Source organism: Felis catus, chromosome A1 (genome assembly GCF_018350175.1).
Source record: "Felis catus isolate Fca126 chromosome A1, F.catus_Fca126_mat1.0, whole genome shotgun sequence".
Taxonomy (NCBI): Eukaryota; Metazoa; Chordata; class Mammalia; order Carnivora; family Felidae; genus Felis; species Felis catus.
The window spans coordinates 136,182,857-136,209,091 of NC_058368.1; the positions used below are offsets into that span (position 1 = coordinate 136,182,857).

General features: G+C 35.9%; 1 protein-coding gene across 9 annotated transcripts in view; it reads left to right on the plus strand.

Annotated features, from left to right (window-relative positions):
* The window catches only part of BDP1 (B double prime 1, subunit of RNA polymerase III transcription initiation factor IIIB), a 99,616-nt gene that overhangs the window by 62,503 nt on the left and 10,878 nt on the right, over positions 1–26,235 (plus strand). For 5 of the 9 annotated variants that reach the window (XM_045061800.1, XM_019835223.3, XM_045061811.1 and 2 more), the window contains 12 exons: positions 1,511–1,547; positions 2,343–2,435; positions 3,534–3,759; positions 4,691–4,848; positions 9,522–9,675; positions 9,927–10,104; positions 12,907–12,970; positions 13,529–13,715; positions 14,706–14,910; positions 19,696–19,729; positions 20,472–20,739; positions 21,200–21,449. In XM_045061800.1, coding sequence (XP_044917735.1) covers positions 1,511–1,547; positions 2,343–2,435; positions 3,534–3,759; positions 4,691–4,848; positions 9,522–9,675; positions 9,927–10,104; positions 12,907–12,970; positions 13,529–13,715; positions 14,706–14,910; positions 19,696–19,729; positions 20,472–20,739; positions 21,200–21,449 — 1,854 coding nt within the window. Of the gene's footprint in view, positions 1–1,510; positions 1,548–2,342; positions 2,436–3,533; positions 3,760–4,690; positions 4,849–9,521; positions 9,676–9,926; positions 10,105–12,906; positions 12,971–13,528; positions 13,716–14,705; positions 14,911–19,695; positions 19,730–20,471; positions 20,740–21,199; positions 21,450–25,037; positions 25,123–26,235 lie in introns of those variants that run through there. The other 4 variants (XM_045061807.1, XM_019835246.3, XM_045061817.1 and 1 more) reach the window with 4 other exon arrangements.

A 26,235-nucleotide genomic window follows, 5' to 3' on the forward strand; every position in this document is an offset into this window, starting at 1 on the left:
TTAGGACTTCAACATATCTTTCTCAGAAACAGGATTTGACTTAACACTTCTCCGTCTGGATATCTTTTATTTCTATTGCTTGCCTAGTTTCCCTTGCTAGAACCTCCAATACATATTGAACAAAAAAGTGGCAAGAACGCATACTTTTGTCTCATTCCTGGTCTTAAGGGAAAGCATCCAGTCTTTCACCATCAAGTTTGATGTTAGCTTTGGATTTTTCATAGGGTTTTTTTTTTTTTTTTTTTTGAAGTTTCAGTCTATCCTTGGTTTGTGTGAGAGGATTCTTAGGAAAGGATGTTGGCAGTTTTCATATGCTTTTTATGCATCTTTGGAGATGATCATGTGATTTTTGCTTTTTTTTTGTACTGATAATGATGTATTACATTCATTATAACAGGATGTCAAATCAAAAATTGCATCCTACTTGGTCATGGCATGCAATTTTATGTTGCTGGATTTGGCTTGCTGGTATTTTATTAAGGATTTTTATGTGCAAATTCATAATAGATAATTCTTCTGTTTTCTACTATGACTCTGACCCCAGATTCTTGGGTCAGGAGCTAAAGTCCTGATCCTCTTAGAAAGAAAGGCCTTCTGCTGGGACTTGCAAGGAGAAAGGAGCCTTATTTTCTTGGCTGCAAATGTCTGAGGTGGAGTCTCTGGTTCATTGAGCTGGGAAGAAGGAGCGGGGAGAGAGTCTTAGTTGAGATACCACAGGCTCTTACTTTGTTACCTTATTTTCATCAGTTGCTCAAAAAGAGGTTTCTGTTGCCTTTATGACCATTTCCAGAGGCTTTAAATGTTTGGTTTTATTAAATTTTACCAGTTTCACTGGGGAGAGGGTCAGCAGAGCCTTATGATGTCATGCTGGACATAGATCTTGTAACCTTTTTATTTATTTTTTTTAAGTTTATTTATTTTGAAAGGGAAAGAGAAAGTGGGGGAGAGGCAGAGAGAAATGGAGACAGAATCACAAGGAAGCTCCACATGACATTGTGGAGCCCAACAAGGGGCTTGAACTCATGAAGTGTGAAAACATGACCTGAGCTGAAATCAAGAGTCAGATGCTTAACTGAGCCACTCAGGTGCCCAGATCTTGTAACTTTTTAATTTATTAAAATTCATTTAAGTTTTAAGCCACCTAGTTAAAAAAAATTGGTGAGATTCGTCAGATTTTGGTTTCCATTGGATTAAAACCAGTGACAAATATGACTGAAGTTGAAAGATTATGAAAGTGAAGAAGTGAAGTAAGCCTAGTAAATGCACATGGTAGATGGAATATGATTAAAGTTAAAAAGAAAAAGTAAAATAAGTAGCAAGAGACAAAAGAATTTGGCTTTTAAATTATTTCTGTTGATGAAATATTCTGAATAATTATAAAGGGAAAGCACAGTTTCCTCTCCTTTGTAATCAGAAGCATAGAAGAACTGTAAAACCATAGTGCTTTTTGAGACATAGAACATATATTTGGGAAAATACATAAGGCATTGCTTATCTTTTCCTCTTCTAGGAAATGACCACAGGTGAACATACCCAAGATGAAACAGGTAACTGTTAATAAGGAAACTGCCGGAACTACCTGGTTAACACTAGCAGGGTGATTTAAAATTTTTTTTTTAAATTTTAACTTAATTTTTTTTAGAGGGAGAGAGCCATGAGTGTGCATGTGCAAGTGGGTGAGGGACAGAGAGAGAGGAAGAGAGAATCTTTTTTTGTTTTGTTTTTTAAATGGTGATTTATTTTGAGAGTGTGAGTGAGGAAGGGGCAGCGAAAGAGGGAGAGAGAGAATTCCAAGCAGACTCCACGCTGTCAGTACAGAGCCTGACATGGGACTCGATCTTATGAACTGTGAGATCATGACCTGAGCCCAAATCAAGAGTTGGAAGCTGCTTAACTGACTGAGCTGCCCAGGCACCCCTAGTATTGGTATTAGTTAGTAAATGAGTCCTTGCTGGGAGTTGAACAAAAAGTTTCCACTATTGAATGTTTTATCTCCAGGAGAAACTTGGATTCTTGGAATAATTACTTTATGAAGTGAGTTAAGAGTTAAATGTTTAATAAAGAAGTATTATTTCCCCTGATCTGCCCAGGTTTACTTTCTTCGAAGGTAACTTAAGTTATTTAATGGGAGGGAGGCATTTTCAATGAATAAAAGCTAATAATGCATGATTTCTTTTTTTTGTAGTAATAAAATACTACCCTAGTAAGGAATTAGTGGTATGGAAGATATTGAAACTTGTTGCTAGAGGATAAACACCTGCATTAAAAATGTTTTCTAAGCAAACAATCGTAAATTTCCAGATTCATCCTTCTGTTTTAATGTTGTTATATTTTCTCACAAGGTACCAATGATGGAAGCACTGAAGCTGCTATAACTTTACTTACAATGGGAGATCTAGTGTTGCAGTCAGAGATTGGTACAGAACAGAGTGATGGTAAGAATGAAAGATAAGGCCTACTGCAAAAAACCTTTTAAAATCCAACTTCTAAGAAATTATACCCACAGTTGAGTAATAAGTCAGTACTTTTACATTTGAAGTTGGTATAATTTTGTTGTTTTTCCAGAAGTAAGTAATATGTGTGCATTGATGCACCCACCTCAGCCCATTTAGATGTAGTGGCCACCATTTCAAGATAGTACACTTGGTTTATTGAAAAAAGGTTGTATTTCTGGAATAATCCAGTGAGTCCTCCACCTTTCTCATCATAAACATTGGTTAATTGAGATCACTGATCACTTTATACAGGTTTCTTTAGCCAAAGGAGCTCCTGCTTTGGATAGTCTTCACAATTACCTGACAGTGGAATACAGTATCAAGGGACAATAACAGTCAATGACATAATTTAGTTTGGACTGTTTCGTTAGTTTGAACTGAGCCAAAATATATGTCCACCCAGATTTTTAATATTTTAGGCTGGCCTTAATGGAGAAGCTATGGTCTTTACTCTCTAAGCACCTTCTATTTTAAGTACATTAAATGGATAGTTACATTAATTATTTTCCTGTTAATTATTGTGCCTGGACATGAGTGGGTTGCCATTTTTACTATATATTATTCAGGGCCTATAACTATATATTTATCAACGAATTCTCTGGTCTGTGTTTCTTACATGGCTCATTCTCTCTCTCTCTCTTTTTTTTTTTTTTTTTAAAGTAAACTGTACACCCATCGTGGGGCTCAAAATCACGACCCTGAGATCAAGAGTCACATGCTCTAATGACTGAGCCAGCCGGGCACCCCTATATGGCTCCTTTCTCAGTGATAGAGCATTGCTTTGGAGCCTGTCACAAATCTCTAGAACCTAAAATACAGGTTTTTAAAAATTGTAAATGAAGGTGATAATATCTTGAAACTTATTTGAGGCTATGTAGTTACTGAAGGCAAAAAGATTCGTTTTTACTTATAATAGCACAAAAATTTTAGTGTGTGAGAATTATTAAGCCTATAGTTGTTTAATGTTGAAGGATTTACTTTCTTTGGATATCTACTTGTATTGGGTCAATTTTAATTTTCTGTTCTTTTCTGTAATAGGAGTATGTGTACTTCTTGATGTTCATTCAAAGGATAAAAGCTGTGTTCCTTTTAGCCCAGATAATGTAAATCACAAAATTGTTCGTGAATGTCAGGAGCTTTCTTCACCTGTCAGTAGTACATCTCCTTCACCATTAGAAGAAAACAAGATTGTATTGGAAGAGCAAAGTACTAAAGAAGAAATTGGTTTAGTGGAGGAAGTAAAGGAAAATGCTATATCAACCAGGTTTAATTTGCTTTATTTTTTTTCCTTTTTTTTTCTTTTCTTTTTTTCTTTTTTTTTTTTTTAAGTAGGCTTCATGCCCAGTGTGGAGCCCAGTGCAAGGCTTGAACTCATGTCCCTGAGATCAAGACCTGAGCTGAGATCAAGAGTTGGATACTTAACTGACTGAACCACCCAGCCCAGATGCCCCTATTTTGCTTTATTAAACTCTTGAGTTTTACTAGAAAATAAGAGTGCCGGGGTGGCTCAGTTGATTAAGCATCTGACTTTAGCTCACGTCATGATCTCATGGTTTGTGAGTTCAAGCCCTGCATCGGGCTTTCTGCTGTCAGCACAGAGCCCACTTTGGATCCTCTGTCTCCCCTCTCTGCCTCTCCCCTGCTTGCACTCTCTCTCAAAAATAAATAAGCATTTTAAAAAATTACGAAGAAATTTATTATAATAAATATATTTAAGTCAACTATCGATTAATTTATAATAGCTTTTGAGTAATACTTGTGTAAGTGTAAATTTCACTGCTAATTTTTCAGCCTTTAAATATTTCTATTTATTTATGTATTTTAAGTAGGCTCCACACCCAATGTGGGGCTTGAACTCATGGACCTGAGATCAAGAGCTGCATGCTCTACTGACTGAGCCAGCCAGGGACCCTTAATGGTTTGCATATTAAAGTTAATGCAATATGTGCATCTTTGAAGCTTTAATGAGATAGTTTTATGTAACTATAGTCTCTGCTTTACAGACACGGTCCAGATTCTCTTTCCTTCTCCAGACTTTCAGTAAAGTAACTTTAACATTAAAAAATGAACACTTAACAGAGATTGTGGCACCTGAGAAGGTGGCACGTAACTATATAAGAGTAGTGAAGAAGGTGAGAGAGCTAATTCTGACACAGTTGGTGAATTTCTCTCTCTTCCCATCTTTCTTTTTCTAGGAATACAACCTCTGATGTGACCAGTAATTTGAGAATGAGAAGTAGATTTGCCAAGCCTAAGCCAAATCTTAAGACTTTAAGGACCAGCAGGTTTGGCGTTCATCAGGAAGTTCCCAATTTGTTTGCAAGCCAAGGAGAAGTAGTAGAAAGTCAAAGAGGTAAATGTGTTTCCCTTAAACAGCTACAAAATTACTTTTATAGGAGAATTTGCATTAACATTTCAAGTAGAATATTTGGTTGTTAAAATTATTTTAATTTACTATTAAGAAGTTCAAAAAGTAGAATGACTTATAAAATAAATACCAATAAACCCATCAACTGGCTTCAGTAATTATTACCATTTGCTCTATAGATGACCCTTACTAACACAGGTTTGAATTGCATAGGTCTACTATACATGGATTTTTTTGATAAACAGTATAGTACTATAAATATATTTTCTCTTCCTTAGGATTTTCTTAATATTTTATTCTAGTTTTATTGTAAGAATTTGGTATATCATACATATACAAAATATGTTAATTGACCATTTATGTTACTGATAAAGCGTCTGGTCAACAGTAGACTATTAGTAGTTAGGTTTTTTGGAAGTCAGTAGTTAATATGCGGATTTTTGACTGCATGGGAAGTTTATACCCCGATCCCCCCCATGTTATTCAAGGGTCAAGTGTATATATTTGATCAGACATTTTTTGTATGTGTGCACATGGAATATTCACATAAACATTTTTAAAGGTAGATATACATGAATGTGGCAAAAAAATAAGACAGTGTCTATAAGGTACAAAATTTAAAAAACTTCTTCCTTGGTTCCCAGTCCCCTAATCTCACTTGTAGTGGTAAACTGCCATTAAGTTTGTAGACTTCCAGGAGTGTATTATACACACAAGCATCTAAATGTGAGGCTGTGTGTGTGTACATACATGCATCCACATATGTATACACATATGTATATAAACACATGTATATTCCTTTCAGAAAGAATAAAAATATAAGCATACTATATCATATATAGTGTTCAGCCCTTAGGAAAAAAACAATTTTACTGAGATAATTCTATGTAATACAGTTAAACCCTTTGAAGGGTACAATTCAGTGGTTTTCATATATTCACCAAGTTATGTAATCATCACTGTTAGCAGGCACTCCCATTTCCCCAAGTTCTAGGCAATCACTAATCTTTTTCTGTCTCTGTAGATTTGCTTATTTTTGATGTTTTGTATGAGTGGAATCACATAAGTGGTCTTTTGTGTCGATGTCTTTTACTTAGCATGTTTTCACAGTTCATCTATGTTGTAGTATACGTCAAATACTTCATTTCTTTTTCTTGTCAAGTATTCCATTGTATAGCTGTATTACATTTTGTTTATTCATTTATCTGTTGTTGGGCTTTTGGGTTGTTTTCTGTTTTTTGGCTCTTGTAAGTAATGCTGCTAAGAACGTTCATGTATAAGTTTTTGTGTGGACATATGTTTTCATTTCACTTGGATTTACATCTACAAGTAGAATTGCTGGATAATATGGTAGTTCTATGTTTAACCTTTTGAGAAACAGCCAAACTGTTTCAAAAGTGTAGCAGCATTTTTTAATTTTTTTTGCTTATTTTAGATTTTTTGTTTTATTTTTAAGTAATCTCTACCCCCAACATGGGGCTTGAACTTGTAACCCCCAAGATCAAGACTTACATGCTCTACTGACTGAGCCAGCCACACACCCCAACATTTTGTATTTTCACCAACATTGTGTGAGGGTTTCAGTTTCTATTCTCTCAGACCCTTGTTATTAGATATTCTAGTTATCGTGAAGTAGTATCTCATTGTAGTTTTGATTTGTGTTTACCTGATGACCAATGATATTGAGTATCTTTTCATGTGCTTATTTATGTATCTTTTTTTTAGAGACATGTCTATTCAGATCTGTGCTCATTTTTAAATTGGGATATTTGTCTTTTTAAAATCTTTTTTTTTTTTTTAATGTTTATTTTTTGAGAGAATGTGAGCAGGGGAGGGGCACATAGAGAGAGGATCTGAAGTAGGCTGTGCTCTGAGAGCGGAGAGCAAGATATGGGTCTCAAACTCACAAACTGAGATCATGACCTGAGCCGAAATCAGATGCTTAACCAACTAAGCTACCCAGGTGCCCCATGGGATTTTTCTCTTTTTAATATTAAGAGTTCTTTATATGGTAGCATTCTTTTTAAAGATTAGTGTATTGAAAAAAATCTGTCTATAGGGTCACATAGGGCTCTTTTATTTTTTTAATGGCCTTACTACTTTGTGATGTACTTGTTGAATCCTACTGCCACTTCTTTTTCCACCTCCCCTCCCTACCAAAGGCCCAACCCCTTTAGGTGCTAGTGAGAGCAGGAAAAACTGTATGCAGTAAGCTGTCTAGATTGTATAAAATCCTATAGGTAGAAGATCTGGATGGTTAGCAACATCTTTTCCCTGTTTGGGGGTTCCTGGTTTTTGGTATTTCCTTTCAACCACCAGTGCCTATGGTTCAGTTAGTTAATTCATTACTTACTCTGGGTTCAGGAATACCCAGAAGCTCTTTCAGTATGCAGGGTGAGGTTACCTTACTTACTTACTTATTTATTTTATTTAAAAATGTTTAATGTTTTATTAAATTTTTTTTTGATGTTTATTTTTGAGAGAGTGCAAGTGGGGGAGGAGCAGAGAGAGAGACAGAGAGAGACAGAGAGACAGAGAGAGGGAGAGAAACAGACACAGAATCCGAAGCAGGATCTGGGCTCTGAGCTGTCAGTACACAGCCTGAAGCGGGGCTCAAACCCATGAACTGTGAGATCATGACCTGAGCTGAAGTCAGACAGTTAACTGACTGAGCCACCCAGGGGCCCCTAAAAAACTTTTTTTTAAATGTTTGTTTATTTTTGAGAGAGAACGTGAGCAGGGGAGGGGCAGAGAGAGAAGGAGACAGAATCTCAAGCAGGTTCTGTCCTGTCAGCACAAAGCTTGACATGGGGCTTGAACTCATGAACCGTGAGATCATGACCTGAGTCTAAGTCGGATGCTTAACTGACTGAGCCACCCAGGTGCCCCTAAAAATTTTTTGACTGTGGTTGACACACATACATTAGTTCCAGTCATAGTACGTAGTGATTCAACAAGTTTGTACATCGTGTTCTGCCCTCCAGAAACATACCTACCATCTCTCACCATACAGTACAATTACAGTACCATTGATTATATTCCTTATGCTGTGCCTTTTATTCCCATGATTTATTCATTCCATAATTGGAAGCCTGTATCTTCCACTCCCCTTCACTTTGCCCATCCACCTACTTCCCTCTGGCATCAATTTTTACTTGGTATTTATAGGTCTGATTATGCTCTTTGTTTATTCATTGGCTTTTTAAAGATTCCATAAATGAGTGAAATCATTTGTTGTTTGTCTCTCTCAGTCTGACTTATTTCACTTAGCATAATACCCTCTATGTCTGTCCACGTTGTCGCAGATGGCCTGGTGTCGTCCTTTTTTTTTTTTTTAATTTTTTTTTAATGTTTATTTATTTTTGAGACAGAGAGAGACAGAGCATGAACGGGGGGCGGGTCAGAGAGAGAGGGAGACACAATGTGAAGCACGCTCCAGGCTCTGAGCTGTCAGCACAGAGCCTCATGTGGGGCTCGAACTCACGGACCGCAAGGTCATGACCTGAGCCGAAGTCGGCCACTTAACCGACTGAGCCACCCAGGCGCCTCCCCGTGTCATCCTTTAATGGCTGTGTAACATTCCGTTGTGTGTGCATGCCACATCTTATCTGTTCATGTATTGATGGACACTTAGGTTACTTCGGTATCTTGGCTTTTGTAAACAGTGCTGCAGTAAACATAGAGTTGCTGCACATATCCTTTGAATTAGTGTTTTCATTTTCTTTGAATACCTACTAATGGAATTTATTGAATGATATGGTAATTCTAATTTTTAGAGCAATATCCATACTGTTTTCCATCATGCCTGTATCAGTTTACATTCCCACCACTAGTACGCAAAGATTCCTTTTTCTCTACATCCTGAGTTTATTTTTGTGTATAGTAGAAAGTGGTCCAGTTTCATTCTTTTGTATGCAGCTGTCCAGTTTTCTCAGTAACATTTATTGAAGAGACTGTCTTTTCCCCATTGTATATTCTTGCTGCCTTTGTAATAAATGGACCATATAAATGTGGATTTATTTCTAGACTCTCTGTTCTCTTCCATCCATCTACTTTTTTGTGTGTGGGCCAGACCATACCATTTTGATAATTACAGCTTTGTAGTATATCTTGAGATGTGGGAATATGATACCTCCACCTTTGTCTTTCTTTCTCAAGGTTGCTTTGACTATTCAGTCGTGTGATTCCATAGAAATTTTAGTATTATTTGGTCTAGTTTTGTGAAAAATGTTGTTGGTATTTTGATAGGGATTTGAACGTAACTCTTTTATATAGAAGTCATTTTATTCTTCTTTGTGGAGCAGCTCCCTCCCCAACATTTCCCCCAAGGTGGAGCTAGACCTCATATGTACCCACCTCTAAACTTCTTTTGTATGTGGGTTTGTGATTATATTGCTGTCATCATAGGGTGGACCTAAAATTGCTGTGACAACCACGAGTGAAAAATGTGTAGTGTAGCATTCATTAATCCTCTGTTTCAAAAATCTCACTGGCCAGGATCACTCTTCTGCCATGTGAATAAGCTTAAGTTTTGGATTAAGAGAAATTTGGAAGAGTTGCTATGTACTGATCTGTCTTTGAGGAGAGAACATATTTCTAATGTGGAGGTTTTAGCTGTACTGTTTTGGACTGTATCTTAAGTTTGTTTTTTGTTTAAGAAACTGAGAAAAATGGTTCTGAAGCAATGGAGGAATTACAAGATAAAAAATTTGAATCACTTACAACAGCACTGAATAAGGAGCAGAACATCTTGGCATGTGAACATGGTATTGAAGAGATGACTATTTCTCAAGAAGCAAACCTAACTGAAAGGTAAGAGGGAGGAGATTCCGGAATTTTGTTTATATTCTCTTTCAGCTACAGTAATTAGCTATAGCTTTAGGAATTTGATTGGCAAAAGGGGGGGTTCTGTTGCATTAAATGTGTTTTAAAAATTTGGACACCATTAAATAATCTTTGACTCATTTAGCTCTAAACATTACTCTGTGGTTGTCCACTTGGTTTCACATTCAAAACTGTAATACATACTCTGAAGATCTAATATATACTAATTTCTCTTTCAGAAATGATCAAGAAGAGGAATCTCAAAAGGTTCAGTTATTTTCAGTTGATCCAATTGTTTGCTCTGAAACAAAGCCCCATACGCTTGGTTCAGATATGGGTCTCGGTGAGAGTTGTATCAAAGAGCCCGAGAGAGAGGACTCCAATGGAGACACTGTGCTTACACTTAATGTGTCAGAGGTAAAATAATGTAAAATATATCATGGGGGGGCTGGGTGTGTTCCCCACTTAAAAAAAAATTAAGGTGTAATTTACATAGAATAACCTTCACCCTTTTATGTGCACTTCTGCAAGTTTTGGCAAACATATATAGTTGTGTAAACACATGAACGGTTCCATCATTCCCCACATTTCCCAGGGCCCTTTTTTAGTCACCCCCTTTTACCACCCCCACTACTTGGTGATCACTGATCTGTTTTCTTTCCCTATAGTTTTGTCTTTGCAAGAATGTATTGTGGTATATTTTTTTATTAAGTGTATTTTTAGTCTTTGGAGCATAGATAAAATAGCCAATACATAGCTTTGCCATAAAAATTTGGAAAAAGGAAGTGTTTTGTATACAGACTATTTACCTCTTGCTTGCTGGCCTCTGAGTCTGGGAAATACATTGCAGGTGTTTCCTTGAGATATTATTATATGTTCATTGCTGTGTGAGATATTGGACAGACAAAGTTATGGGACTCATATGAGTGAATGCTTAGGCTCTGATGGGTGCTATGAAAGCAAGTTGCACAAGACTCTTAAAGGAGTGGTCCTCAATCCAATCCAGTAAAATCAGTATCTGGAAATAAGGTGTAGGCATTTGCAGGATTTTGTTTTTTTGTTGCTGTTAAAGGTTCTTGAGTTATTCTAATGTGTAGCTGGGACTGAAAGAATCCACGTGGGTGGCTTAGTTGGTAAGTGTCTGACTCTTGATTTCAGCTCAGGTCATGATCTTGTGGTTTGTGAGTTCAAGCCCCACATTCTGCTCCATGCTGATAGTGCCGAGCCTGCTTGGGATTGTCTCCCACTCCCTCCCCCTGGCCCCTGGTCTCAAAATAAATAAATAAACTTACAAGAAAAAAAAATCCTGGATCTAGAAGAACGGGTATGAATTAGCCAGTTAAAGGGAGAGGAACATGTGTAAAGAACAGGTGTGAAACAGCATGTCATATTCAGGGACTATAATTAGTTATGAGTGGAATATAAATGAAGAAGTAGTTAGAGTGAGGTTGGCAGCCTGGGAACAGATCATAAAAAGAAATTTTTATGGCTTGTTAAGGAGTTTGGATTATATCCAAAGTTAAGGGATTTTCCCTACCCCCCCCCCCCAACATGTTTGTTTTTACTTCATATTTTGAAATAATTTCAAGCTTGTTGAAAAGTTTCAAAGATCTTACATAGAATTCTTACATAGAATCTTTACTTAGATTCATTAGTTATAAACATTTTGCTTCATTTGCTTTTTCTCTGTCTTGTTCTCCATCTCTATAGATACATACTTTTAAAAAACTGAACCATTTGAAAGTTGCAGATGTGAGACTTCACCCATAAATACTGCAGCTTATATCTGATATGAACGAGGATGTTTCTTATAGAGAAATGATACTCTTGTCATACTCAGTATTACCATACTATCTAATATTGATTTAATAACAATATGTAATACATAGTTCCAGTCAACACTCTCACATTGCATTTAGTTGTGATTCTCCTTATTCTCTCACTGTCTCTCAGTGTTTATTTATTTATTTTGATAGAGCAGGGGAGGGGCAGAGAGAGACGAAGACAGAGAATTCCAAGTAGGCTCCTTGATGTCAGTGCAGACAGAGCCAAACATGGGGTTCGATCCCATGAACTATGAGATCATGATCTGAGCTGAAATTGAGAGTTGGAGGACGCTTAACTGACTAAGCCTCCCAGGCACCCCTCTCCTTATCCTTTTTTTTTTTTTGAGAGAGCATGTGCATCTGTGCGCACATGTGCAGGAGGGACAGGGGAGAGGAAGAAAAAGAATCCCAAGCAGGCTCCATGCTGTCAGCGCAGAGCCTGATGTGGGACTGGATCTCATAACCGTGAGATCATGACTTGAGCTGAAATCAAGAGTCAGATGCTTAACTGACTGAGCCACCCAGGCACCCCTCCTTATTCTGTTTTAATCTAGAGTAGCCCTCCTGCCCTTTTTCCTCTTTTGTGAATTTGACATTCCAGGCTAATTCACAATCGGGGTTTTTGTTGTTGTTCCCTGTTATTAGATTCAGGTTAAATATTTTTTGGCATGATTATTACCTAGGTAACGTGTTCTTCCTTTTGTATACCCTTATTAGACATGTAATGTCAGTTTGTCCCATTATTGATGATGTTGACTAATTACTTGGCTAGAATGGTGCCTGCTAGATTTCTCCATATAACAGCATCTTTTCCACATGGCGTTAGTAATTTTTCATATGACACCCAACAGACTTCTACCTAGTAGTTTTAGTATCAGTTGATGCTTACCTGAATCAATTATTGACATTGTTGGTTACAAAACGTTTAAGTTTTAAGATTTTAAGCAGTAGAGAATTATAGTAAGAATTGTATTTTAGAGATTACGTTGTTGGCAGTTTTGTGGAAAACAGATTGGAAGGAGCTGTGTTGGAGGCAAGGAAACATTTTGCTTCCATTCAGATGTCATCTAATAGCACAGTGGCTGCTATTATAATGGGGAAAGAGAGAAGGTTGAAGGATTTGAATCTCTCTTTCCTGTTGCTTCAAAAATAATTTGATGAAATTCTCATTTTTAACAATTTACTGGGAATTTCTTTGTGTATATGTATGTTTATTTAAAGGAATCAAAAGTTACTGGTACTACTGGTTTCAAAACATTTGGAAAATTATATATGGTTAAATAGTTGTTGAATTTTGAAGCAGTCACTCTTCCTATATCCGATTGTCTGGAAAGCTTTTTAAAACTAAAATTTGGTTGATCTCATTCTTGAATTTTAATTAAATTTTTTTTAGTGTACACCAAGTAGTTTGCCAGAAGTTCAACAGGAGAATGTAATCAGTTCTCAAGATTTAACAGGTATGATAATCTGCTTTGATAAAGCATCATCAAACTGAATAGTATGGCTTTTCCTTCCATATCCCATTTGATTATGAAAAAAAACTAAAACAGTTTTTAAGTCTGCAATGGCCTTAAATTATGAAGTATTTTTTTAATGGTTTATTTATTTTTGAGAGAGAGAGAGAGAGAGCGAGCATGATTGGGGGAGGGGCAGAGAGAGAGGAACACAGAGGATCTGAAGTGGGCTATGTGCTGACAGTAGCTAGTCTGATGTGGGGCTTGAACTCACGAACTGTGAGATCATGTCCAGAGCTGAAGTCAGATGCTTAACTGAGCCATCCATGTGTCCCAAACACTTGAAGTATTTTAGGTGTAATTTTTTTTATTCAGAATTATACATCTCCTCTATAGTGAACCATCTTTATCCTTTATGAAATTCCTTTTTATTTTTGTGGGTGTAATTTACTTTTTATTCTTGTGTATAAGTTGTCTTGAGACTTTAGAAATGTAATAAATTAATGATTTTCCATTGTTTCATGGTTCAGCTTTTCATTACTAACTTTTAAACTTTGATAGTGAATCTAGTTGCTAACGTACATCAAGGTGGTGAAGATGAACAAGCATTCATTTTAACTCTGGTGGAAATCCCAACCAATGCCATAGAAGAATATACTGATACCACTGCCCAGTTAATGCCAAACCCTTTACTGCCAGCGCCCATATTGATCAAGTCCGTGAATACAGAAGAAAGGAGTGACATGAGGTAATGAATGACCTCAGCTGTTTTCTTTTAAGTTTTTGTTTAAATTCCCGTTATTTAACATACAGTATAGTTTCAGGTGTATGGTGATTCAGCACTTCCATATAGCACCCAGAAGCTAAACTATTTTTGCTAGGAGGAAAGGTGCTTTATTACTCAGATAGTATTGACTGAATAAGCCATTCACCAACATTATTTGTATTTGTCCTTATTTAGTAATTATGTGATAAGTTAGAGAAGATATCATTGATTTTATATCTGATAAAGCTGCCATTTAAGTGTGTAATACTTTTGTATGAAACTTGTTTCGTATCTTAAGTATTTTGAAAGCTAAAAAAAATTTAGCAGTTTGGGTTATAAAATGCCATCTGTTAAAGGTGTGGTTACTTTGTAAGCATATATATTTTAAATTCTGAAATAAATACGTTCATAGAAGTTGCAAAAATAGTACAGAGAGATGACATTTTTGTATGTTTTTAATACTGTTAATTCTTTTCTATAGAATTGTTGTATTTTAACGGTCATTGGTTAAGGCACTTAATGGTCAAGTAGCATTAGATGTTGAAGCCTTTCATGTTTGGAAGAGGGATTTTAGGGGTGCCTGGGTGGCTCAGTCAGTTAAGCATCCGACTTTTGATCTCAGCTCAGGTCTTGATCTCAGGGTTGTGAGTTGAAGCCCTGCATTTGGCTCCACGCTGGCTCCTACTTAAAAAAAGGAAGAAGGATTTTAGATTGAAATTTTAACTTTACAGACAAAGAAAACACTATTTTTGTACCTTAGATTTAATTCAGTATTAGAGAATTTGTGAGTTTTATAGAGTTGTGAGTTTTTAAATACGAATAGACGTCAAAACTAACATTTTTGTGAGCTTGGCCATGTAAATATTAGTTACTTGAAAGTTTTTTGGCAGCTGTCATCAGGATAGCTGAGCCTTTAACCTTATTAAGTAACTTCTAGTTTGCTGATTTAATATGTATGCATTTCCTATGCAGTATGAGTTTTCCAGTAACTTCAGTTGGTCAGGATGCCATGTGTATATCTGATTCTGGAAGAGAGGATTCTGAAAAGCTTCCTGCTAATTTGGATCTTATAACTAGGAAGAGATTTCATTGTACGCTTGATGAAAGTGACCATGTTCCTCCTGCCAAAAAAAGTTCACTCACTTCAAGAGATGATTGTCAAAATTATACCTCTGAGGTAAGATAGAATTATCAAGCACATAAGATGGCCATATTACAACAGATCCATTTGTTTCCTTTAAACTCTTTAAATAAAGATAGTTCTAATAGTTTTCACCATAAATAACCCAGCTAAAACTGGTTTTAGATAATCACTTTTAACCAGTTCTAGGTGAAAATTGATGGACATTCATCAGGAAACCCATTCCCAGTTGTGTGTCATTGGCTAAAAATAAGGCCAAAAGCCTCCTGTAGATCTGGATCCTGCCTCTACCATTTAACAGCTGTGGGACCTGAGTCAAAATAGGTCATCTCTGTGAATGAGTTTCCCATTGTGTAAAATTATTACAGTAATATCATCACTACCGGGATCATAATGCTTAAAGCTATCCATTGCTCCTAGGAAGAAGACCCAGGACCTCAAAGGCCCTCTATTTGTCTGGTCCATTTCTGTCTCTGGCCTCACCTTGTGTTTGTCTCTCCCTTACTCTCTGACTATATTGGCCGTCTTTCAGGTTCTTGAATGCATCATACTTCTTTATATCCCAGGGCATTTGTTTTATTATCTCCTCTATATGAAACATTGCCTTGCCAGACATACACACTTCTTTAGCCTCCATCACCACTACCTCAGGGACTTGGCACCCTCTTGTTTTTGTTTCTGATACTCATGATAATTTATCTCACTATGTAGCTACACTTTGGAAAAGTTAATTTAGAATCTATATTCTCAATGGGACAGTTGAAGACCAGTCATCCTTAGATAGCAGACAACAGAGGCAATGTATTCTTTTATATCTGATAGGTGGAAGATGGTATCCCAGAATGTTTTTCATTTCTCTTATTACAAGTAAGGTTGAACATGTTTCATATGCTTAGAGCCATTTGTATTCTTTTCTCTGTGAAATGATTCTATATTCTTTAGCCATTTTTTAATTGCATTGTTGATCTTTTTCCTACAGATTTGGAGGAACTCTGTGTAATGTATGTCCATGAATGAGTTGCAAATATTTTTTCCCAGTGTGTCTTTTGACTCTACTTTTTGAGTTTTCTTCCCTTGCAGACATTTTTTGGTTGAATTTTTCTTTTTTTTTTAAGATTTTATTTTCTAGTCATCCTTACACCCACCATGGGGCTCAGACTTAACAACCCTGAGATCAAGATTCACATGCTCTACTGATTGAACCAACCAGGTGCCCCTGACTTTTTAATATGAAAATTTTCAAGCATTTAAAAAGGTAGACAGGGTAGTATAATGCCTCCCCATGTACCAGTCACCCAGTTTCATCAATTTATCATCATTTCTTACAGACATTGTTTTGTTCAAAAGTGTATTTAATGACTTGGGGAAAGGATCATAGTACATTGCTATGTGCAAAGCCAGGCCACCAGTTTATATTATGCCATTTAAAAATGATAGATGTACGTTGATGTGACTGTATAAGAACAGTATAATGTCTCGGACTTATTTGTGATTTTTCTTTTTTTTCATGATTTTTGTTTTTTGACCTTTGTTTTCAGCTTTTTAACAATGAAAAATTGCTTGTAAAATGTCATAATTGTAAATTCTGGAATACACATACTGCATTCAGATAGACATGCAAACAATTTTAATTTTTCTGTAATCATATTTATCAGTATTTTTATGTATGGCTTCTAGGGACTGTGTTAGATAGATATTGAAAGTCCACTTTGAGACTTAGTAGAAATTCTTAGAGTTAATATTACTGATTTGTTTAGAATTTATTTTGCTGTTAGGGAGAGTGAAACCAACTTCATTTTCCCCAGGTGCCTGCCTAGTTGTCTCAGCACCGTTTTTTGAATAATTTATCTTTTCTCCACTGATTTAAAATTCCATTCTTATCACATATTAAATCCCATATGTATTTGTGTATATTCCTAAACTTTCTTTTCTTCTACTTTTAGATTCACCTATTTATTCTTGGGCCAGTATCCCACTGTTTTATATATAAAACTCTGTTTATATAAAAACTCTAGTTTTTAAATGCTTTACTGTCTTAAATGGAAGGTTTCCTTCTCCTTCCACATCGCTTTATTTTTTTCTTTCCTTTTTTTTTTTTTTTTAAGTTTATTTATTTTTGAGAGAGATAGCACACAAGCAGGGGCGGGGCAGAGAGGAGAGAAAGAGAGAGAGAGAGACAGACACAGAAAGAGAGGGAGACACAGAATCTCAAGCAGGCCCCGGGCTCTGAGCTGTCAGCACAGAGCCCCAGAGCCCGACACCGGGCTTGAACTTAAGAGCAGTGAGATTATGACCTGAGCCAAAGTCAGGGGTTTAACAGACTGAGTCACTCAGGTGCCCCTACTTTCTTATTTTTTCTTTTCAAGTTTGTATATATTCTATATTCTATATATTCTATATATTCTATATTCAAGTTTGTATATATTTCTTTTCAAGTGTGTATATATTCTAAAGTTTGGGTTTTTTTCAAAATTTTACTTAAATTTTAGTTAACGTATAGTGTAATACTGGTTTTGGGAGTAGAATTTAGTGGTTCGTCACTTAAATAAAACACTCAGTGCTCATCTCAAAAAGTGCCCTCCTTAATACCCATCTCCCATTTAGCCAATCCCCCCCCCCCCCACCTCTCTCCGTCAACCCTCTGTTTGTTCTTCTTCATAAAGAGTCTCTTATGGTTTGCTTCCCTCTCTCTGTTTTTACCTTCCCATATGTTCATCTGTTTTGTTTTTTAAATTCTACATATGAGTGAGATTGTACAGTATTTTTCTTCCTCTGACTTATCTCGCTTAGCACAATACACTTCTTCAGTCGATGGACATTTGGGCTTTTTGCATAGTTTGGCTATTGTTGATAATGGTGCTGTAAATATTGGGGCGCATGTACCCCTCTGAATCTGTATGTATCCTTTGTGTAAATACCTAGTAGTATACTTGCTAAGTTGTGCAGTAGTTCTAGTTTTAAATTTTTGAGGAATCTCCACACTGTTTTCCAGAGTGGCTGCCCTAGTTTGCATTCCCACCAGCAGTGTAAGAGGGTTCCCCTTTCTCTGCAACCTCATCAACATCTGTTGTTTACTGCGTTGTTAATTATAGCTCTGCTGGTAGGTGTGAGGTGGTATCTCGTCATGGTTTTGATTTGTAATTCCATGATGATGAGTTATATTGAGCATCATTTCATGTGTCTGTTAGGTATCTGGGTGTCTTCTTTGGACAAATTTCTATTCATGTCTTCTGCCCATTTCTTAACTGGATTGTTCATTTTTTGGGTGTTGAGTTTGATATATTCTTCATAGATTCTGGCATATTACCTTTTAACTTTATCAGATATGTTACTTGAAATTATCTTCTCCCATTCCATAGGCTGCCTTTTAGTTTTGTTGATTGTTTCCTTCATGCAGAAGCTTTTTATCTTGATGAGGTCCCAATAGTTCATTTTTGTTTTTGTTCCCTTGCCCATAGCATTGTGTCTAGTAAGAAGTTGCTACGGCTAATGTCAAAGAGGTTGCTGCCTGTGTTTTCTTTTAGAATTTTGATGATTTAAAGTCTATATTAATTTTATAATTAGCTTGTTCAGAGCTTTAAAAAATCCTATTGATGCTTGTTTTAGGATCATATTAACTTGACCACTTAAGATAGAGAAAATTGATGTCGTAATTGTGATGTTGAATTTTTTTTCTTTATCCAAAAACATGGTATGTCTTTTCATTTGTTTAATTATTCTTTTATGTTTTTTTAGTGGTATTTTCATCTCCTCTTCATTTAAATTCTCCATTTCTTATTAGGTTATACCTAAGAATTTTATCTTTTGTTGCTACTATCGTTGAATTCTTTTCTATCCGGAGAGCTTACTAAATTCCCCTCATCGTTTACAGTAATTTTTCTTTTGTTTCTGTTGGGGTTTCTAAGTAAAGTCATATTATCTGCAAATAAAATTTTAATTCTTCTCATCTACTTTATATACCTTTAGTTTCCTTCTCTTTTCTAACTATATTGGCTAGTATAATTTAAAAAAAAGTCATAAAATAGTCTTGATAGTAGATACATTTTTCTTACTCCTGTCTTAAATGGGAATATTTCCAGTGTTTATGAAGTGAGATGCTGGTTTTTGAATTGTAGTAATTATAGTTTATGGTGTTAAGAAAATGTCTTTTTATTCAATGTAAAGTTTTTTCCAAGTATGAATATTATTGGACACTTGCGCTACAAACAGAGAGATGATGATAGTATTTTTCTCCTCAGTTCTGTTGAATTATATTAGATATCATATATTGAATCATCTTTGCATTCCTGAAATAAACTCTGCTTGATTATTATGTTAGTCTCTTGATGTGTTGCTGAATTATGTTTATACTATTTCATCTGATATTTTTGTACTGGTTAATTTGAATCAGTATTAGCCTTAATTTATAAAAAGCATTTGGAAACTTTCCCTCTTTCACTGTGCTCTAAAACAGTTTAAAGAATAGGAGCAGTGTCTTTTTTATAAGTGTTTGGTAGAGTTTCCATAAGCCATCTTTTACCCTCGAGCTTTCTGGGAGATACCTGCTTTCTTTAGTTAGAAAAGAGGGTGGGAGGCACCTCGGGGGTTCAGTATCTGACTCTTAATTTTGACTCAAGTCACGATCTCATGGTTGGTGAGATTGAACGCCCATGGTGGGCGTTGTGCTGACAGTGCAGAGCCTGCTTGGGATTGTCTCTCTCCTTCTCTCTCTGCCTCTCTGCCATTTATGCACACTGTCTCAAAATAAACATTAAAGAAAAAAATAGAAAGATTGACTTGATACATGGATTCAATTTTTTTTGTAATTTTTTTTTAAAACAGGGGTGTTCAGAGGAAATAAGTGTTGAGGAAACAGGTGAGTGAAATAAATTTTAATGTGATTACATTTTGTTATTTTTGGATATTTTTGATGCATCTATTCAAATTTGGAATTGAAGGAGAGTCTTGCTTACTTTCTCTAAGTATTTTGCTTTTATTATTAGAAGTTTTTCTTCTTAGCTGAGATCTTGGATTTGGCACTTTCATAGACATAAGCTACTTTCATCCTGTAATAACAGAAAACCATATGGCTACAGAATTTCCTGTAAAAGCTTAACAACTATATTTCAGGAATTACAAAGCTGAGCATAAAGGAGTTTTTATGGTTCCTTAGGTTTACCCAGAGATTAGAAAAGACATATATATATATATATATATATATATATATATATATATATATATATACACACACACACACACACACACACATATATATATATATATATACATATACATATATATATACACACACACATATATATATATATATGTGTATATATATATATATACACACACACACACACACAGAAAGCTTTTCTAGGTAAAAATAGGTTGATATGACTATTTTGTATCTGAATACAGAAACTGTTACCATAGCTTTGTACCAGTTAGAATTCTTAACAGTCCTGATAACTTATATATTAACTTATAATTTAGCTTACTCTTATTAGGGTAGGTTTATGATAGAATGTCCTGATTTTTTTCCTTCAAATATTGCAGTTCAACTGGATATATAAATTTCAAGATGGATGCTTACCATTTGTCTTTGTTTTTTGAAGGGGAGTCTTACAAGGGACAAGATACCTTCCCTACCTCAGGAAGCACACATACAACTCCAGAACCTCAGAAAGAGCAACTTGAACCAACTTTGCAGTGTATAGGATCTCAGTCTCTTGATGAAATAATAGACACGCATGCAGAAACGAGTACACCTCAGTTACCTCAGAATGAGATGATTGTCTCTGATAAGGAAGAGGGAACTGGTGCTGCTTCAAAGTCTGAACAAATGGGTAGCATCACAGCAGCTTCAAAAACCCCATTATCCAGGTACCATGAGAAGCTCTTTAACAAATGCTCCTTTCCATTTCTGTCTCTCAAAGGACAAATGTAACCTCTACACAACAAATATAACATAAAGACTAAGTCTAGTACTAAGGATGATGTTTTATAAACATATTCCTCTGTCAGTAATGTAAAGGGGAGGAGTTTTGTCAAAGAAAATTCAGTAATGTCAACATTTTTGCAAGACTCCAGACAAATACACCATTCTGTATAACAAGAGCTTACCTTTAGATGCTGATACTAACTTTTAGGTAGAAAATCTGCATAGGTAGCTACTGGTATGATGGAATAAATAATGATCAGAATAATAATGACACTTAGTAGACGTGCTGATGCCACTAAGGTGGTATATCACATGTGCCATTTTAGCATTAAAGGAAAGAAGTTGGTATTAAGAATGTGTCTTCCTGGATATCTTTGAATATGCTTACATTTGCATTTCTAGACCTGGCAGAAGACCCCTGGGATTTTTGTCTTTAATATGTTCAAAGAATAGTTTGGAGTCTGATGAACCTACTCATGTTTATAATAAGAAACGCCTAAAGCCTTTTATACCTACACTAAGACAGAATTTGAAAAGATCAAATCCACTCAATGAAAGCCAGAAAAAAACCCAAGAGTCCTCTGATCTGCTTCCATCTCCAAGTGTTGTTGTTAATACCGAATCTGAGAATATTGGCAGTTCACCAGCTCAGGTATGTGATAACTGTCATATTTTATTATTTGTATAGAATGGGTTAGATATCAGACTGAACTAGGAAGAACATGGCAATTGTTATTTTCTTTTGGATGTCAGAAATTATGTCAGAGCATCGCTTGTCCATCTCCTCCCCGTCATACCTCATTATAAGGGTAAGAAGGTAGGTGTTGAATTAAGTTACAGCTCCTTTAGTACAGATCTATTAAGCTAGTCATAAATGGACACTTAACTGATATTCCTTTAATGCAAAGAAGTTTTTTAACCTGTGGAAGCAAAACAAAGCAGTAGTTTCATTCTGTTTGCTTTTGGGGAAATGTCCTGGCACCCATAAGAATTCAAGCAATGGTGCGGTGGCTGGGTGGCTCAGTCAGTTGAACATCTGACTTTGGCTCAGGTCATGATCCCACCGTTCATGTGTTTGAGCCCCCTTCAGGCTTGCTGCTGTCAGCACAGAGCCTGCTTTGGATCCTCTGTTCCCCTCTTTCTCTGTCCCTCCCCTGCACTCTATTTCTCTCAAAAATAAATAAACATTAAAAAAAATTTAAAAAATTCAAGAAGTGGTAAGATTAGAATTTGTATGTTTCATTTCTCTATATTCTGAAGCTGTTCATATGGCAACTACTGGGATGGAAAAATTCATGAACTTGCATCAAAAACTTTGGAAGAATATTGGGGTTGGTTACTTATGAACTCAACACAGGAAAGCTATTGGATAGCATGAGCCTCAAAAAGAGTACTTTTATAAAAACCATCTTTAAAAAATTTTTAAATGTTTTATATTTCCTAGAATTATTTTCTGAGACTAATATTTTATGAGTCTTTATTATTGCCAAATTTCTTTGGAGAACAGATATTATAATTACCAGCAATGTAGCTATGCCAGTTAAATTACATTCTTGCCAGCATTAGATCTTACTCTTCAAAGTAAATTTTTTCTTAATTTATGCAACGGTAGAGGGTGGAAATGACATTTCATTTGTTTAATTTGCATTTCTTTAGTTATTAGTGGCTTGGTTGTTTCCCATACATTTACTACATTTTCTCTCTCTCTCTCTTGCTCTTTTTTTTTTTTCTTCCTGTTTTGTTCATATCTTTTGCTTATTTATAGCTTTTGGGATCTTAGTGGTTTGCTTACCAGTTTATGTCAGATCCTTAGGTAACAAAGCCACGTACCTTTAGCTCTTTGCTTCAAGTAATTTTTTCAAATTCATTTATTTTTTAAAATTTTGGAGGTTTTTTATGATGAATTCTAAATACCTTTTACATAAAGAGGAATCACATTTTGCATTTCTGTAACTTTCTACTAAGGCAGCAAGGTTGGCAACATTAGACAGATTAATGGGAAGAATGTTCGTTGGTTTCTGTGCCAATTATCTGGAAGCCACTGCCTTCAGAGTCTGGACATGACGTCAAATACTGGGGAAGCAAACACACATTCACACATTCAATAACTGCCGTGACAGATGGAGACAGAAGACATTGGGAGCAGACAGAAAGGCTGACTTTCATCAGATGCAGCATTTACTAAACTCCAGGCACTTGGACACCACGTTCATGGTTCCTACCATGTTACCCAGCAATGTGTAAAAATGTAATGACTCACTGAGCACTTACTATACTCAAGAGTCTTGTCAAATACCTTCTTTTTTACACAAACATCCTTGTAAGATAGATATTGATGGTATTACTCCCACAGGCCCAGAAGGTTAAGTGACAGAAGGGCCCAAGTTCCACGGCTTCCATGAATTAGGTTAAGAATTTACTGAAATACTTTTTAACTACTTCAACAGCACCAAGCTGCCTCCAGGTTATATGGTTTATCCCCTATTAGTATCATCATTACTCTCATTTACTTCATGGGTTTTTTTTTTACTTTATTTTTGAGAGAGAGAGGCAGAGAGAGAATCGCAAGGCTCAGCCCTGTCGGCGTGGAGCCCGACGTGGGGCTCAAACTCACGAAATCATGACCTGAGCCAAAACCAAGAATCAGACGCTTGGCCGAGTGAGTCAACCAGGCACCCCTACTTCCTGTTTTAAAATACAATTTTCATTTTTAGTAAAATATATTGTCAATAAAACTTTAAATTTCTACCATAAAAAAAAATAAATAAAATTTTGGAGGTTTTTTAATATGCATAAGTTTTATTTTTTATTTTTTTTTACGTTTATTTTTGAGAGATAGAGTGTGAGTGGGGGTATGAGTTTTTCCCCAAGGTATAAAATGTTCAGTAATCAGTTTTAAAACGAACTCTGTTCATGGTTATTGACTTTGGTATAGAGTGAGGCAAGACTAATTCTCAAATTGCTATTTTATTATTTTTTGTGAATAAGTACTATATTCTACAGGTTTTCAAATTCATAATCTACAAAAAAAGTTTACAAAGTTTCTGACATCTGTCCTTTAGCTTCCTTGTTTCCCCTTTTTATAAGTGTATGCTGTTAATCAGCTGTTGGTTTACTTTTCCAGAGATGTTTTATGTGTACACAAATATAAACATTTTTCTTCTTTTTGTTTCATGAATAGCAGCATACTGTTCTTCCTTGCTGTTTTCACCATAACAGTCCGTCTTAAAGATCTTTGCAAAACAGTATATAAAGAGCTTACTCCTTCTCTTTCTCAGTCTCTCTCTCTTTTTTAAAATGTTTATTTTGAGAGAGAGCGTGGGTAGGGGAGAGGCAGAGAGACAGGGAGAGAGAAAGAGAATCCCAAGCACTCTCCACTCTCAGTGCATAGCCCATCGCAGAGCTCCATCCCACCAACTGAGATCATGACCTGGGCTGAAATCAAGGATTGGACGCTCAACCAACCTGACCCACCCAGGCACCCCATCTTTTTTTTTTTTTTTTTTTTTTTTTTTAAATCTAAATTAAACTTTTTATTTTGGGATAATTGTAGACTCACATGCAGTTTTAAAAGACAATACAGGGGCGCCTGGGTGGCGCAGTCGGTTAAGAGTCCGACTTCAGCCAGGTCACGATCTCGCGGTCTGGGAGTTCAAGCCCCGCGTCAGGCTCTGGGCTGATGGCTCAGAGCCTGGAGCCTGTTTCCGATTCTGTGTCTCCCTCTCTCTCTGCCCCTCCCCCGTTCATGCTCTGTCTCTCTCTGTCCCAAAAATAAATAAACGTTGAAAAAAAAAAATTAAAAAAAAATAAATAAATAAAAGACAATACAGAGATCCCATACACCTTTTATCCATTTTTCCCCAATGTTAATGTCTTGCAAAAGTATGGTACGGTATCACAACCAGGATAACAACAATGCCACAGTCAAGCTACAAAAGAGTTCTGTCACCGCAGAGATTCTTACCGCAGAGATTCTTTGTGTTGCTGTTTATAGACACACTTCCATTGCACTCCCTCTACTCTCCTTAACTTCTGGCAACCTGTTCTACACCATTAAATTTGTCATTCAAAGAATGTTATGTAAGTGGAATGTTGTATACAGTTGTGTAAATGGAATCATACCTTTGGAATTAGCTTTTTTCCCCACTCAGCATAGTTCCCTAGAGAGTCATCCAGATGGTTTTATGTATTTGTTCCTTTTTAATGCTGAATAGAATTCTCATGTTTATCCTTTCACCAGTTGAAGGACATCTGGGTTATTTTCAATTTTTGCCTATTATGGATAAAGCTGCTGTGAACATTCATATGCAAGTTCTTGTGTGGATGTAAGTTCATTTTTCAGGAATAAGTGCCCAAGAATGCCCTCATTATTTTTAATGACTATATCATACTCCATTGTTTGCGTGTACCATAGAGCAATATTGGTCTCACACTGGTAACTTAGGTTATTCCTAATGATTTGGTAGTTCACATAATGTGGTAATATCTAACTTAGAAATGAGTGATTTTACACTTTTATCCATAGGTTGAATTCCTTCCTAGAAATAGAATTGCTGATCAAAAGGAATGATCATTCTTTTGACAGATATTACTTGATTGTCTTCCATAGCGAATATATCCATTTGTATTTTTATCAGTAGTATATGAGAGGGCCTTTTTCCTCACGCTAGCACATAATCAATTTTTTTCACTTATGACATTCTTCATAGATTTAATGAGTATATATGAGTGAAGTTGAGCACCTCTTCATGTATTTGAATCACTTGTTTTCTCTGAACCATCTGTTCGTATGTTTGGTTTATTAGTCTTTTTCATATTAATTTGTAGAAGCTCTTAAAGAAAACCTTTTGTGACAAAGGTTGTACATGGTTTTGTTTTGTTTATTGTTTGTTTTTTTTAACCTGTATGTCCTTTATCTTTTGATTTTGTGTATGTAGTTTTTGCCATGCAGATGTTTTTTATTTTTACATAGATGAATTTATCACTCTTTCCTTTTATGGCTTCTTCCTTTCTGGTCATTTATAAAGACACTCCTTCTCCCTTAGTCCAGGATTATGAAAGTGTTTTCCCATGATATTTTAGAGTAGATTATTTTTTTCAATGTTTATTTTTGAGAGAGACAGAGTGCAAGCAGGGAAGGGGCAGAGAGAGAGACACAGAATCCAAAGTAGGCTCAAGGCTCTGAGCTGTCAGCACAGACCCTGACACAGGGCTCGAACTCAGGATCATGATCTGACTTGAAGTCAGACACTTAACTGACTGAGCCACCCAGGAGCCCCTACATTTACATCTTTTAATTAATCTAGAATTTATTTTGTTGAGGATATAGGTTTGACTTTTTTTCCCCCCTGAGATGGTTATACAGTTGTCCAACATAATTTTAAAAATAATACAATTTTCCTTTTTTTTTTTTTTTGAAATGTCACTTTTCTCAGATA